At 40.4% G+C, this 14,303-nt stretch overlaps 1 protein-coding gene across 2 annotated transcripts in view; it reads left to right on the top strand.

Moving 5' to 3' along the window:
* Positions 1–14,303, top strand: part of tsc1b (TSC complex subunit 1b) — a 51,841-nt gene that overhangs the window by 17,560 nt on the left and 19,978 nt on the right. For both annotated transcript variants that reach the window (XM_061734452.1, XM_061734453.1), the window contains 6 exons: positions 1,022–1,140; positions 8,332–8,497; positions 8,588–8,709; positions 8,914–9,007; positions 9,356–9,463; positions 10,260–10,887. In XM_061734452.1, the coding sequence (XP_061590436.1) occupies positions 1,022–1,140; positions 8,332–8,497; positions 8,588–8,709; positions 8,914–9,007; positions 9,356–9,463; positions 10,260–10,887 (1,237 nt within the window). The remainder of the gene's footprint in view (positions 1–1,021; positions 1,141–8,331; positions 8,498–8,587; positions 8,710–8,913; positions 9,008–9,355; positions 9,464–10,259; positions 10,888–14,303) is intronic.

Below are 14,303 nucleotides of genomic sequence, written 5' to 3'. Positions count from 1 at the left end.
ATGCTGCAGTTTGGTTTTTGCCTCTTGAGTATTGTTATAGTCAATCTACATTTAATAAAATTCAAAGTACTGTCAGTCACAGAAGCCTGAGTTATGATGGAGTGGCTGTTTTCTAACTGCATTTATGAACATGATTTATGGTTTCTACTAGAACTTGCTCAACTCTTACATTTGAAGGTGTGTCAGCCACATTTGGATGGAAAATTACTTGATTAAAGCATTAACTATTTCTAGGGCTGGGCGATATGGACCAAAAGTCATATCTCGATATTTTCTAGCTAAATGGCGATACTCGATATATATCTCAATATTTTTTCTGTGCCTTAAATGGGGTTTCCCCCAAAGCATTATAGCATAGCATCTCTGTTAGCTTCATTTTTTTCTGAGGCAAACCCTTAAAAAAACAGTCAGTTTTAATACAAAGCCTCGTGCCAAATGTCACACAGGTTTCTTTATTAACAGAGGTCTGCACAATATCAAAATGTATAAAACAAATGAAATAAAAATAAACTGCCTGCATATATAGAATAAAAATGCTTCTTGAATAAAATAAAACAAATATCCCTTTCCTGCATAACAATTAAATTAAAATACACTGTGCAATTAATACAATGTAGACAGTAACAGGCAGACTTTTCCACTGAGGTTGACAGTTGTGCAAATGACAAAACATTTGTGCAAATCTCAAATAAAACATTCAAGTCAATTTGTCACAAAATAAGCTATATCAAAATCCTAAAAAAAAAAAAATGTAAATTTTTTTTTTTTTTTTTAAATCGATATAAACGATATTGTCTCGTACCATATCGTGTTTGAAAATATATCGATATATATTAAAATCTCGATATATCGCCCTGCCCTAACTATTTCAGTTAATGATTTATTAATGATCAAACAATACTTCTATAGTGTATTCTATATATTTTTTTCAAACTACATTAAACAACCTAATATAAAATTGCATTCCAACAATCAGAGAGACCATAGGTCGTTAGCTGACCGTTTGTCTCCTTGACAACAGGAAGCTCCTCGTCTACCCCGTTCTCAACTCCACGGCAGTCTCTACCCCCACCTCTGTCCTTGCCCCCCTTCTCAGGGACACAGTCATCCTACCGAAGCCCACAGATCTCCAGAAGGCAGGTAAGGCATCAATCGTTAGAGTTGTTCCCGTACTGATACCAGTATCAGAAACATTCACAGATACCACTGAAAATGGGGTATCATATGTAGCTAAAAATAAGGAGCCATTGGGTGAAAAAGCACAAGTTATTCAAGTCAAAGGGACAAAGGGATGAACCAGAGCAGAAAACTTTGGAGTTTCCTTTTCAAAAACAAGAGAAGTTCCCCAAAGAACCCCTGAAACCCAAACCAATGATGCACAAAACTGTTATTTGTTCAAGATGACCACCTCTGTATAGTGATATGCCTGTCACTAAACTGACTGATGACTCTGGTCAGCTTTATGACACACATCTGCACCCCCAGTTGGTTAAATATAATTTATTTTGCATATTCGTGGCTGTATTTTTGGTAACATTTTTAAATGTTTTTCATATATTTGATTATTTCCTTTTAATATTCTGTACTTTTTTATTTGCTCAATGTTTTCATCAAAGAAAAAAAAAAAAGCTCCACGTATTGGTTCAATACCCAATGCTCAGATATTGGACAGAAAAAAGCCAGTATCAGAACATCTCTATTATTAGGCTCGAAAACTATAAATGGCATTATAAGACACAAAATCGGAGCAGGAACAGATCCAGAAGAAATATGGTTCAGGGTCGGATAAGAAATCTCAATATCCAACAGAGCACTTGGACTTTTGGGCAATCAAGGAAAAGTCACCGTGTAAAAAACACTTAAAATGTTCTCAATGATAAGTTATAAAGCAACAAGATTGTAAAAATGTAAAATAGGATGGAAGAATACTTTAGTAAGGAACTGTAACTGTTGTCCAAAGGCTCAGATGGTTTGTTTTTTCTGCGAACTTCAATCCCACAAATAGCTTCAATCTGAGTAATAGCCATCCTTCCTGGCATAGGAAGGACGGTACAGTAAAAGTACAGGAATTAAAACCCATGTCTCTCGTCTCATGTTGTCTTTCTGCAGGCAGCAACAACAGTTGCCTGTCAGGGAAATCTTCTCTTTCCCTTTTTGTTACTAAACCAGTCTCACAAGGGAGGAGTCTGGGTATTTTTCTGCCTCATGGGGTCTTTTAGAGGATTTGCTTCATAGTTGGACTCCGATGCCCAGACAGACTTAAAACCTTGGAAACATGGGGGATCTACCTGTTATGGAAAAGCTGCACTTAATAGACAGTATGAAAATGTTTTTACACTTTTTTTTTTAACATTTTTTCAATGTCCCTGGCTGCTTGTACTGTTTTTCATTTTGTTTTGGTAAAATTTTCCAGCGAACTGAATTAATACTGGAAGGTAACAATCGCTAGAGAGTGCTGACTGGATAGACACAGTTGTTGCACGTATGCAGCAACGCTGGGCACTTGCAAGTATTACTTTACAAGTATCCTCCTTCCAGGCCTAAGCCCGCGTCCACACGAGCTGGTTACACCTTAAATGCAAACGTTTTGTTACCGTTGCCCTTGGGATCCATACTACTGCAGCAAGTTTGACCCTTGAAAATGGAAATAGTTGGACTTCCGGTGGCGCGCTACATGGTGTGACAGCTTAAGAACAGAGCTCCGGTATCAGCCTTAAATTCCCCTTAATTCAAGGACTTTTACTCATACAAAAACAAGGAAGGAGGATACGGGTTACCAAACATGGTTGAACGAGAAAGCGACAAAGAAGTCGCGGCAGGCGAAAGATCAACGGAACAAGATGGAGGGCGCAGGGAAAGCGAAACTTTGGACTCGATACGCAAAGTGGTGGGTGAAGCCGTGGCTGCGGGCATGACAGCTCTCCAGGTTGAACTGAAAAAAGATCTTTCTGACTTCCGCTCATGCTTTCGGGAGGACATTAAAAAACAGATGGACGAATTTACCATGGAAATAAACCGTAAAATGCAAGACGTGACAAGTCAGGTAGAGGGAGCGGTGAAGCGAGTAGGAGAGATGGAGGAAAACATGGCCGAAACCGAAAGATGGGACATTGGATTCAAAGACGCCCTCACACAGCTGCTGCGTAATCAACGCGAATTACAAGATAAAGTGTCTGACCTGGAAGGGCGCTCCAGGCGCAATAATATCAGGATTTATGGTGTCCAGGAAGATGCAGAAGGCACCTCCGCTGTGACTTTTGTTGAAAACCAGATAAAATCAGAGCTGGGAGCGGATCTTTGCGTGGACTGTGACCTGGGGATAGAGCGCGCTCACCGCGCCCTGGCGCCGAAACCACCTGCAAGTGCCTCACCACGCTCCATGGTGGTCTGGTTTCTAAAGTTTTCGGTTAAAGAGAAGGTTCTCCATATTGCTGCCTGGAAGAAGGAGGTACGTGTTCAAAACAAACGGGTGTATTTTGATCATGATTACGCCACGGACGTGCAGAACAAGAGGAAGGAATATACGCCCGTCAAGAAGGCGCTGAAAGAGAACGGAATACGCTTCCAGACCCCATTAACCAGAATGCGTATTTTCTTTGAAACGGGTACCGTCCTGTACAACAATGCGGCGCAAGCAGCAGAAGATTTGCGGAAATGGGGATTCAACGTGGGAGATGCCGTTCAAGGGACCAAAAGCAAGGACATGACTGAGGAAACGCTGGCCTGACTCCTACCGTGGAAGATGACAATGACAGGTTCCAGCAGCAGATCCGAAAGAGACTACAGGAGTACAGCAGGACGGAGCCGGCGGCTGTAGCAGGGAATGAGTGAGCGATTTATTCCCAATTTCCCATTATTGGATTATAATTGCGGTGAGGTGCTTTTTCTTTTTTTTTTTTTCTCTCCATTGGAATACAAATAAATAGTTTTTTTTTTATCTGGAACTGAATACGCGCCCTCTACCACGCTGGAATAGACTATTGACATTGAAAACCTTGTCCAACCCCCCATTTTCTTTTAATAATTATCAATTTTTTTATTAATGAATAATGGCTGATACCCACGGGTTACAGAGAGCCATAAGACTTTTTTTTTCCTGCAAGCGAGGGGCCCCACCTTGTGGCTAGCCCCCCTCATTGTCGAAGGTGGTACCTTTTTTGTTGGAGTTCAATGTTTCAGTTCAATGTTCTGTATTATAGTTCCTTGAGTTTTCTTGTTTTACTCTACTTTGTTCTTTTCTTGAGGTCTGGGATGTTACAAGTGCAATGTTTCGAAAGTAAAACCAATGCAATATTAAAACATGCTTTCTTTGAATGTAAACGGGCTAAATAATCCTATCAAAAGAAGTAAAATGATATCTAAAATAAAAAAGGAGAGGATAAACATAGCATTTTGGCAGGAAACCCATCTTTCTAGTGCTGAACATGAAAAACTTTAAAAAAAAAAATTGGCTTTAGAAAATACATTCTTCATATAAAATGATAAAAACCGGGGAGTCGCTGTATTGATCTCAAATTCAGTTAGGTTCGAATTCATATCTGAAATAAGCGATAGAGAGGGCAGATTTGTTTTGGTAAAGGGGAAAATAGACCAAAAAGAGGTGACATTATTCAATAGTTATGCTCCCCCTGGCAGTGATATGTCTTTTTATAAAAAGGTGTTTGGTCTAATTGCATCAGAAACATATGGGACCCTTATTTGCGCAAGAGATTTTAATATGCTTCTGAATCCTTCATTAGATACAACCAATAAGAAAAGAAGAAGGATTTATACTGAAAAACGTATAAACAGGGCCCTCAAGGACCTGGGAATGATTGATGTATGGCGGTTCATGCCTGGATCAGACCCAGGATACACTTTTTATTCGGCACGACACATAGTTCATTCAAGAATAGATTATTTATTTATGTATAACCAGGATCTACACAGATTAAAGGACTGTAGAACGGGTCAGAGGGACCTTTCAGACCAATCTGTGGTGTATTTTACGTTACATTTAGATGGTAGACAGCGAAAAACACTGTGGAGGTTAAATACTGGCTTGTTGAATGATCCGGCTTTCATAAGCTCAATAGTGTCAGACCTATATGAATATTTACAGGATAATGATAATGGGGAAGTAAACCCTAGTGTGTTATGGGATGCAGCCAAAGCGGTTCTTAGGGGGAAGATCATATCCAGGACAGCCATCTTGAAAAAGATAAAGGTCCAAGAATTGTCTAAATTGCAGGAAACATTGAGAGATTTAGAACAAGCACACATTGTTATTAAGGATCCCTCTATCATACAGCAAATTAGAAATGCCAAGCAGGAAATAGATAAAATATTAAGTGAAGAAGTTGAGAAAAATATAAGGTTTATGAAGCAAAGATACTATGAGGCAGGCCCTAAAGTGACAAAGTTGCTGGCTTGGAGGCTTAGAAAACAACAAGCAGAGAATACTATCTATAAGATCAGAGATCCTATTACATATAAGCCTACCAGCAGTCTGGATGATATACAAAAAGCTTTTGAAACATACTACAAATCTTTATACTCTCAATCAGACCAGGTTAATAGACACACAATTGTAGAATTCTTGAACTCTTTAAGCCTCCCTACACTTGGTAAAGAAATTAATGATAACCTTGTTTCACCAATAAAAATGGAGGACATAAGTAACAGCATTTCAAGCCTGAATTCAAACAAATCACCGGGTACTGATGGGTTCCCCCCAGAATGGTACAAATTCATGAGAGAACACCTGCTCCCTTTAATGGAGACCTGTTTTAATTACATTCTGAAAAAAGGCCCTTCATTTCAGTTATCCCCAAAGAAGGAAAAGATAGGATGGACTGTAAGGGATATAGACCTATTAGCATTTTAAACGCAGACTATAAACTGTATGCTAGTATTTTAACAAAGAGGATGGAAGCAGCAATGCCCTTACTAATAGATGAGGATCAAACAGGATTTATGAAAAATAGACAAACCCAAGACAATATAAGAGGAGCCCTACATATCATCGAACAGATCAATAAGGAAAAAGTTAGCTCTATCATTCTCAGTTTAGACGCTGAGAAAGCTTTTGATTCGGTTGGGTGGGAATTTCTCTATTTAGCAATGAACAGATTTGGTTTTAGTGAAGATTTTGTACGTTGTATCCGTGCACTTTACTCTTCCCCTACCGCAAGTATAAAGGTTAACGGTAGCCTTTATAACTCAATAAATTTACAACGTGGCTGCCGGTAGGGGTGCCCCGCTAGTCCTAGTCTGTTTAATCTATTCATCGGGCCTTTGGCCCAAGCAATAAGACAAGAGACAGGATTAAAGGGTATTGTCATAGGTGGAGTCGAGTATAAAGTAGGCTTGTATGCGGATGACGTATTGGTCACAATTATGGATCCGGATTCAGGCTTGCCCCTATTAATGAGAATGCTTGAAACATATGGATCATATGTCCTTAACATACATAAAACCCAGGTTATGATATTTAATTATACTCTCACACAAGAACTTAGTGTAAAATATAATTTCAACTGGCATTCATCCCACATCAAGTACCTGGGAGTAAACTTACCCAGAGACTTGACACAGTTATTTTCTATTAATTATAACTGTATTAATAAAAAGATATATGATGACTTCAATGGGTGGGGCTTGCTCCCTCTTGACTTTGGCAGCAGAATCAGGTCGGTTAAAATGAATATTCTTCCCAGATTATTATACCTTTTCCTATCACTCCCAGTAGAAATTCCCCAGAAACAATTTAGAGAATGGAATACGCAGATTTCACGATTCATATGGGATAAGAAAAGACCATGGGTAAAATTCTCTACCCTCCAGCTGCCGGGGGAGAGGGGGGGCATGGGCCTCCCGTCTTTAAGGGATTAATATCTATCTGCTCAGTTGAGACCCCTTGTATTTTGGTGTAATCCATCGTACATTGCTGAATGGAAGACCATGGAGTTATCTTTGATACACCAATACAGTCAATACTTGGCTGTGTTGGCAAGGAAAGGGAAATATTAAAGACAGAGAGTCAATGGGTGAATCTCTTGTTGAAAGTATGGGTAGAAGTGATTAAAAATTTCCAACTCCAAAACGAGGTTAAACTACTCAGATGGCCGGCATATGACCCTGATTTTATACCAGCACTACAAGATCACAGATAAAGACAATGGATCTATTTTGGTATCACTTCCATATGCATTATTGTTAAAAACTGGGAGCTTAATAGATAAACTATGTCAGACATATGGGTTCGATAAGCAGGACTTCTACAGGTACTTACAGCTTCGTGACTATTTCTTGAAAAATGTGAAAGGCCCTAACCCAACAGGGCCATCAATGGTTATTCAAATATTTATCGATGCATATAACTCAAAAAGTAATAAACGTCTCATAAGGAAAGTATACCATGGTATAACATCACTGAAGAAGGACAGTACGGACTACATAAAGCAGCAATGGGAAAAGGAGCTGGACATTGAATTATCCTCGGACATGTGGCTGAACGCCTGGAAAACACAGTCATCTTCTACCAATTCTCTGACCTGGAGAGACTTCTGCTGGAAGAACTTGATTCGGTTCTTTATCACTCCCAAACAGAAGGCTAAACAAACCAGCAATCAGCTAACCTGCTGAAGGGAATGTGGAGAAATGATGGCGGATCACGCCCATGTTTTCTGGTCCTGTCCCTCTATTCAGACCTTCTGGAAGGACATAGGAACAATAATTTCAGATACACTGGGTTTTAGTATCAGCTCAACCTTCACATCTCTCTATTTTGGTCTTTTTCCTGACGGACTGAACAAGGAAGACACTCATCTATTGAAGATCTTGCTGGCAGCAAGTAAAAAGGCCATTACAAAGTGAGATGACCTATTCCATACAACTCCAAAAAGAACTGGGAGAAAATCGGTGGGCAAAATGGTGTATTTATTTAGCCGATGAGACAGGCACCTCATAAATTTTCTGTGTGACATTACACTGTGAAGTTGTTAAAGTTGACTTGAGTTACTAATCATCCCATGACCTCACATGTTTGTTTTTGTAATATGTTTCTTCTTGTAATGTAAAAAAAAATAATTCATAAATAAAAAGTAAAAAAAAAAAAGAAAATGGAAATAGTTTTTCTGCAAAACCTGTTGTTTATAAAGTGAGCTGTTGCGGTGTAAGACGTATGGATAAAGTTAAAAGTCATTAGAAATTGCTCTGTAGTTGCACACATTCCCTCCCGGATTTGTGGGTTTCCACGTATCCTTCCCAAACTCCCTGATTCAGACATTTTATCATTTGTTGCTTTCTATATCCATGTTGTGACTCTTTCCGCCCCTCTCTGTTCTGGAGAACTCCACCTGTGAACTCAACTCTTCGTGTGGGGGGAAGGACCCTCTGTGGAGCCCCTCCTCATTGTGCGGTATGGCCACGCCCCCTTCCTCAAGGGGCATGTCGCCCAACTTGGAGCTCTCCCAGAGTGCCTCGCACCTTCCCAGCCGCTTCCACTGCACATCAGGTACGGCTTGTATTTTGTCAGTGAACTTATTTTCTTGTCCTGGATCCACGGCGCTAAGTCATTTACTTCTGATTGTTTTGATCCGAGCAGGAGGAAAAGGAACGCCTGCCTCTAGCACTCCAGCCACCTCCTCCCCACCTCCTACCCTATCGGATGACTTCCCCATAATCTCCTTACCAGCCAACACAGTCCAGTCCAGTCCAACAAGAAAAGTAGGCTGTTTGAACACTATTTTGAAAATATCCTGATAGTTTAATTATTAAGCCGTTTTTTTTTTCTAGGCGTATTAACTTCAGTTCCTGCTCACTAAATACAAATTATGCCACGAGTTTGATGAGGATAAGAAAAGCCAGAGGAAACCAAAGATTTGTTTTTCTGAAATAAGCTCATCATAATTCAACGGTGTGTCTTCTCAGGATCGTCGAGCAGGAGAAACCAGTAAACCTGCACTGGTGAGACAGGAACCAGTTCGAGATTTGGAGAAGAGCACAGAGGCAGCGACAAGCAGAGGTTAGATGCTACAAGTGTCATCTAGCCAATTATTACTTCTAAAGCAAAAGCCCTAACTTCAGATCATATCATGGGATGGATGGGACAGATTAAAATAAAGAAATAAATCAGATTGACTACAGTTAATTCTCAAAAACCTCATCCAAACCTGGTAACACGGACACTTGATTCTAAAGTTTTGACACCCAAATAAAACCTAAACCAGAGCCAGCACGGGGAGCATCAGTCTGTCAATTGGGATGTGGTAGTTTTGTCTTTTTCTAAAATAAACAATTTATTATATTTTTGTCTTTTTTTATTTTACTTTTCAAGACACTTAACTTTCTAATACCTATTTTTCCTCATAAGATGCAGGAGCTGCAGAAAATGTCTCCATGACACTGACAGAGTTATCGGTTTTCATGAAGAAGCAGGAACTGGACCTTCAGCTGAGAACAGAAAAAGAAAAAGAAGAGGGTGAGTTTGTTGGCCCCTGCGAGCAGACTTTGTAAAATTGTTGGGATGTTCTTTTAAAAAAAAGAAAAAGGAATGACCAAAATTGAGTAAATGTATGCAGTAATCAGGTACAGACAAAATTGTGGCTCAGATTAAAAAAAAAACAAAAAAAACAAAACAACATATTTTCGTGTCACAAAAATTGATTGTGAAAAGTAGCTCTTGATTCCTGCACGTATCCTGCAATTTGCAGGATATAAACCTCCACAACAAAGCAAGGAAAAGCAAGAAATAAAGCTTGCAGTCTCATTTGCCCATGTTCTGGCTCTGTACAGCAGGATTTGATCCAGTCTAATCTGATCTGCTGGAACAGAAAATACCATTCAACCCACCAGATGTAGAAACTGTACAGCACCTTGTGAACACAGCTTTAAAGGAGATATTTGGGATAAAATTAAGTCATGCATTCTGTTTTTCTTTATTTAACTATAAAGTTCTGAATTTAGTCAGGTTTTAAATTATGAAAATGGAATCTGTAGTATTAAATGAGTGAGCCTTTGTTCTTTGAATAAATATCTAGGACACTGGAACATCCCTGTTTGTAGTCTTGTGTGTTTAGCATGCCCGGCATACTTGTTGGTTTAAATCCCACTTGAACCACTTTGGCTAAAAATATAGTCCCTTAGAGTGCTGTGAACTACTTTGGTGAGTAAGTTACTTTAACCCAAGTGTAGATTTTCTTTTTCCATGCATCATTATGGTTATTTGTATGTGTGTAATACATGCATATAAACCTCTGGAAATGTTCCTGCTGCAGCTGCCATCACAGAGGAGTTGTTGAAACTCACTGAGGATAAGCAGGAGCAGTTGGGTCTGAGAGGCTTTGACTCCCCTTTCTATCGCACCACTGAGACTCTGACTGGCAGTCAGGCACAAGACAAACCCCACTCCAGCACCTACCCAGGAGGTTCCAGCCGAGAAACCCACCACACGGTATCCACACCAGACAAAGTTGAGAACGCTGCAAGCACCAGTGGCGTTGGCAGCGAAAGAGGAGGACCAGCAGGAGACAGCAGGAGTTCAGCCCTGGAGCAGTCCTGGTCCTTCCAGTCTGGGTTCACGCCCATCGATCACCACTTGCACAGATGCACCTCAGCCACGGATGAGGAGATGAGCAAGTTTGGGATGTTCTCTCCGAGCCCATGCAGTAAGGCCCCAGCGCCTTACGAGTCGTTCTTTGACCTGGCCCTGCCACGAGCGGCGTCTCTATTTGTCGGCAAAAAAACATCAGAGGCAGTGCACAAGGCGGCGATGGAGAGGCTGCTGCAGCGAGAGGAGGGCTTGGAGGATGGGGAGGAGGAAGGGCTGGTGTCTGCTTCACCACTGGAGGTGCTGGATCGCCTTGTTCAACAGGGAAGTGACGCCCACGACAAAGTTCTCAAGAGGTGAGGGGCGTCATTCTCAAAGCCTGGGGCCGGATTCACAAATATGTTCTTAAGAACGATCTTAAGAAATGTCTTAAGATCTAAAATTAAGAAGTTCATAAGAAAGTTCTTAAGTGCAATTCCTCAATCCCTAAGAACTGTAATTTCTTACGAATTTCTTATTTTTCCTACTTAAGAACTTCTTAAAATATGTAATTGCATTGCACGCGCCAACAAACAACATACAGGTAGTTTGCGCCTTAACCGTCAGTCACTCACTAAACATGGAGAAGGAGAAAAAGAAATGCAGGAACTTTTCAAGGCAGGAGCTTGTAAATGACGGTTAAAGTTTAAGGAACTGATAGTTAACTAACAGGCTAACAAACAGTTAACCGGCTCTTTGTGTAATTAATTACAAAGTATATCCTCAAACTATGACCTACTAGTCTAAACTTGTCTAAAATGTGTTGAAAAAGGTGATATTAGAGGCTTACCTTTTCACAGAAGAAATGTTAACATAGGTCAAGGTTGTCTTAAAGTTAAGAAAAAAGTCAAGAACAATTTGAGAACTTTTATTTCAAGAATACCATTTATTTTTTCTTAAAAAGAAACTTAAGAATAAAGTTGAGAAAATACTTAAGAACTTTTTTGGAGAATATGACTGAACTTAAGAAAAAAATGACACTTAATAAGATTTTTTTTCTTAAGAATGTTTTGTGAATCCGGCCCCTGGTTCTGTTTGGTTTTACTGTTTTGCTTTGAACTTTTTCTGTCTCTTTGATGCAACCTCCACTACTTTATTCCTAACTCTGAAAATCTCCTCGTGAGGTGACTTGCTTGTAGGTGCTGAAGAGAGTTTAGGTGTTTTGTTGCAGCGTTTCTGTGTATGAAGTTGTAGAGGTGTCATGGTGTAGAGCTCATGGACTCATGCTGATAGTAACATCTTGTTTTCTGTGTAGAGCTGATCTAGGGTATTTCAAGGCCCTGTCCCAATACTCCCACTACCCCTAGTTTTCAGCCCTACCCCTAAATTTTGTGCGTTCCCGACCATGAGGGTAGTGGTGTCCCAATCCCTCTTTTCACCTAGGGGTAGTGAAGAAAAGTAGTGTAGTGGCTATGAATCTGTCCCTATGGATCGAGGGTTTTCGGATGCTCACTAGTTGAACTAGGGCCAGAAAAATTTCCCAGAATGCTTTTCGTTGTCATTTGCGGACTGAATCAAAAAAAAAAACAACATGGCGGACATTTCTTATTTTTTAGTGAATAAAATCAATATTTTGAGTTAGTTTCTGCATAAACATGCATTTTGATTACATTTCTAGCGAGAAATATATATTTTACTTTCATAATATTCACTCAGTGAATGTACATAATCACTCGTTTGCCCGTTGTTGCGAAGTCTTTTTCAAACCTCGCCAGAATAAAGGCTGATTTATGGTTCCGCATTACACCAACGCAGAGCCTACGGCGTAGGTTACGCGTTGACGCGCGCCGTACGCCGTACCCTACGCCGTACCCTACTCTCTGCGTCGATTTAACGCGGAACCATAAATCAGCTCCGGAGCCGGCAGGCAGAAATCCCGAAATTTTCGGAGCAAATTTCTTAACAGGCGTAATTACAACTGTTAGATTTCATCTATTAAACCAACATTTATCTTCCTAAATAATTTATTTCAGCCAGCCGTAATTCTTCACAGAGCTGCAGGTTTCTCCCGGGGACGACGGCGCAGGTTGACCTGGCGATCAATCCTGTACGTGAGCTGCTGCTGCTGCTGTGCCCCGGGCCTGCGGCTCTTATCATCGCCGAAAACATCAGATCAAATTTCTTAACAGGCGTTATTTGGATAAACTGAGCCCAGGTTGGGGATCTTAACAGTTACTTTTACGCCTGAAAAAATATTAAAACTTAATAAAGTGTCATATTAACAGCGCTACAGCTGAAATTAAAACGGCTTTTGGCTCTCAGCTTCCTGAGGTGGTGCTGAAAGTAGGAGTAGGGGGAGTATTGGGACAGGGCCCTGGGAAGATTTCAAGTGCCCTAAAATCTGTGGCTTCTTTTTTAGGGGTAGTGGTAGTGAGGGAGGGCTAGTGGTAGAAAGTAGGGGGTGTATTGGGATTGGCCCCAAGTGTATTAGAGAAGTCCAGGACAAGAGTGTCATTGCTCACACTCCACCTCTCTCTTCTTTTCAATAGCACACACATACAGCGAGCCGATCCCCAGAACCACACATACACCAGAAGAGAAACGGTCACCAGTAGGTTCTGAACTGCCAAACATTGTCATGTCTTCCTGACTTTTAGAGTTAGATAAATACTGCTGGAAGTCCGGCTGTTGACTGACACAGTAATCAAAATGTGACTTAACGAATCCTCAAAAAGCTGTTTTATCTCATCATAGTCAATTACATGGTTGCCAAGTAAATAAACTGATCAAACTTTGTAAAACACTGTCATTATGCAAACGGAGTGGATTATAGGATAAAAGTAATTAAAGCAAAAAAGATTACCTAAGGGCCTTCTGGTAGCAAGGTAGTTCTCTCAAAACAAACTCAGTGGTGAGACAAGAACCAGTTTTATAAACTGCTCAAAATCAAGTTGTGTCCTGAGTGAGCGATAGATAGATAGATAGATAGATAGATAGATAGATAGATAGATAGATACTTTGTTTTGTCATTGAGCCAGCGCCCCAACCCAACAAAATACAATGCCCATCCAAGAGAACAGAAAACAAACAAACAAAACAAACCACAACATATGACATGGGTCGACAGGTGCCTGGGGCTGCAGCCATGCTAGGCGCCGGCCATCTCATTAGCTGAGAAAGGATGACACTGGGAAAGAGGAAGGTGGGAAAAAAAAGCACAGCACAGCAAGTAGTTCATAACGGTATGATCTGAAGATCGATCAGTTATGATATCTAATAGATGTTCAATAATTAATGTAATTTGCTATTCTTCTAAAACCAGATTTAATTCTGTTCCTACGTGGTTATTAGTTTGTTCTGTGTTTTGAGATACAGTATTTGTTCATATGAGACGTGTGAGGAATGTCATGTTTGCTCACCTGTGCTTATATACCTGTCTAATACCTGCTTTAACACCAAAATGATCAGTTATATGTAGGTTTATGATGCTGGGACAGTCAGCATTACCTTTCGTTTGCATTGCCACCAGTCGCAGCACTGATGTTGAGGGCTACACACACATCCCCAGGACTGGGGTTTCATCCGATAACCACCATTTCCGCCAAAACAAAAACCTGCACTGAGACCCCTGAATTTTAAGATGGGCAATATACTGTTCTTAAACTTTAGGTTATTTAAATAACCCCGGTTCTCTGATTAATATGAGTGAGATGTCTCACTATGGGATGCACGCCCCGCTGCAGACCTCAGAAGCATTATTCTCATTACGCCAATCCTGATTGGCTGGTGAAAT

Source organism: Cololabis saira, chromosome 11 (genome assembly GCF_033807715.1).
Source record: "Cololabis saira isolate AMF1-May2022 chromosome 11, fColSai1.1, whole genome shotgun sequence".
Classification (NCBI taxonomy): Eukaryota; Metazoa; Chordata; class Actinopteri; order Beloniformes; family Belonidae; genus Cololabis; species Cololabis saira.
This window is presented reverse-complemented; position numbering and strand designations above follow the sequence as displayed.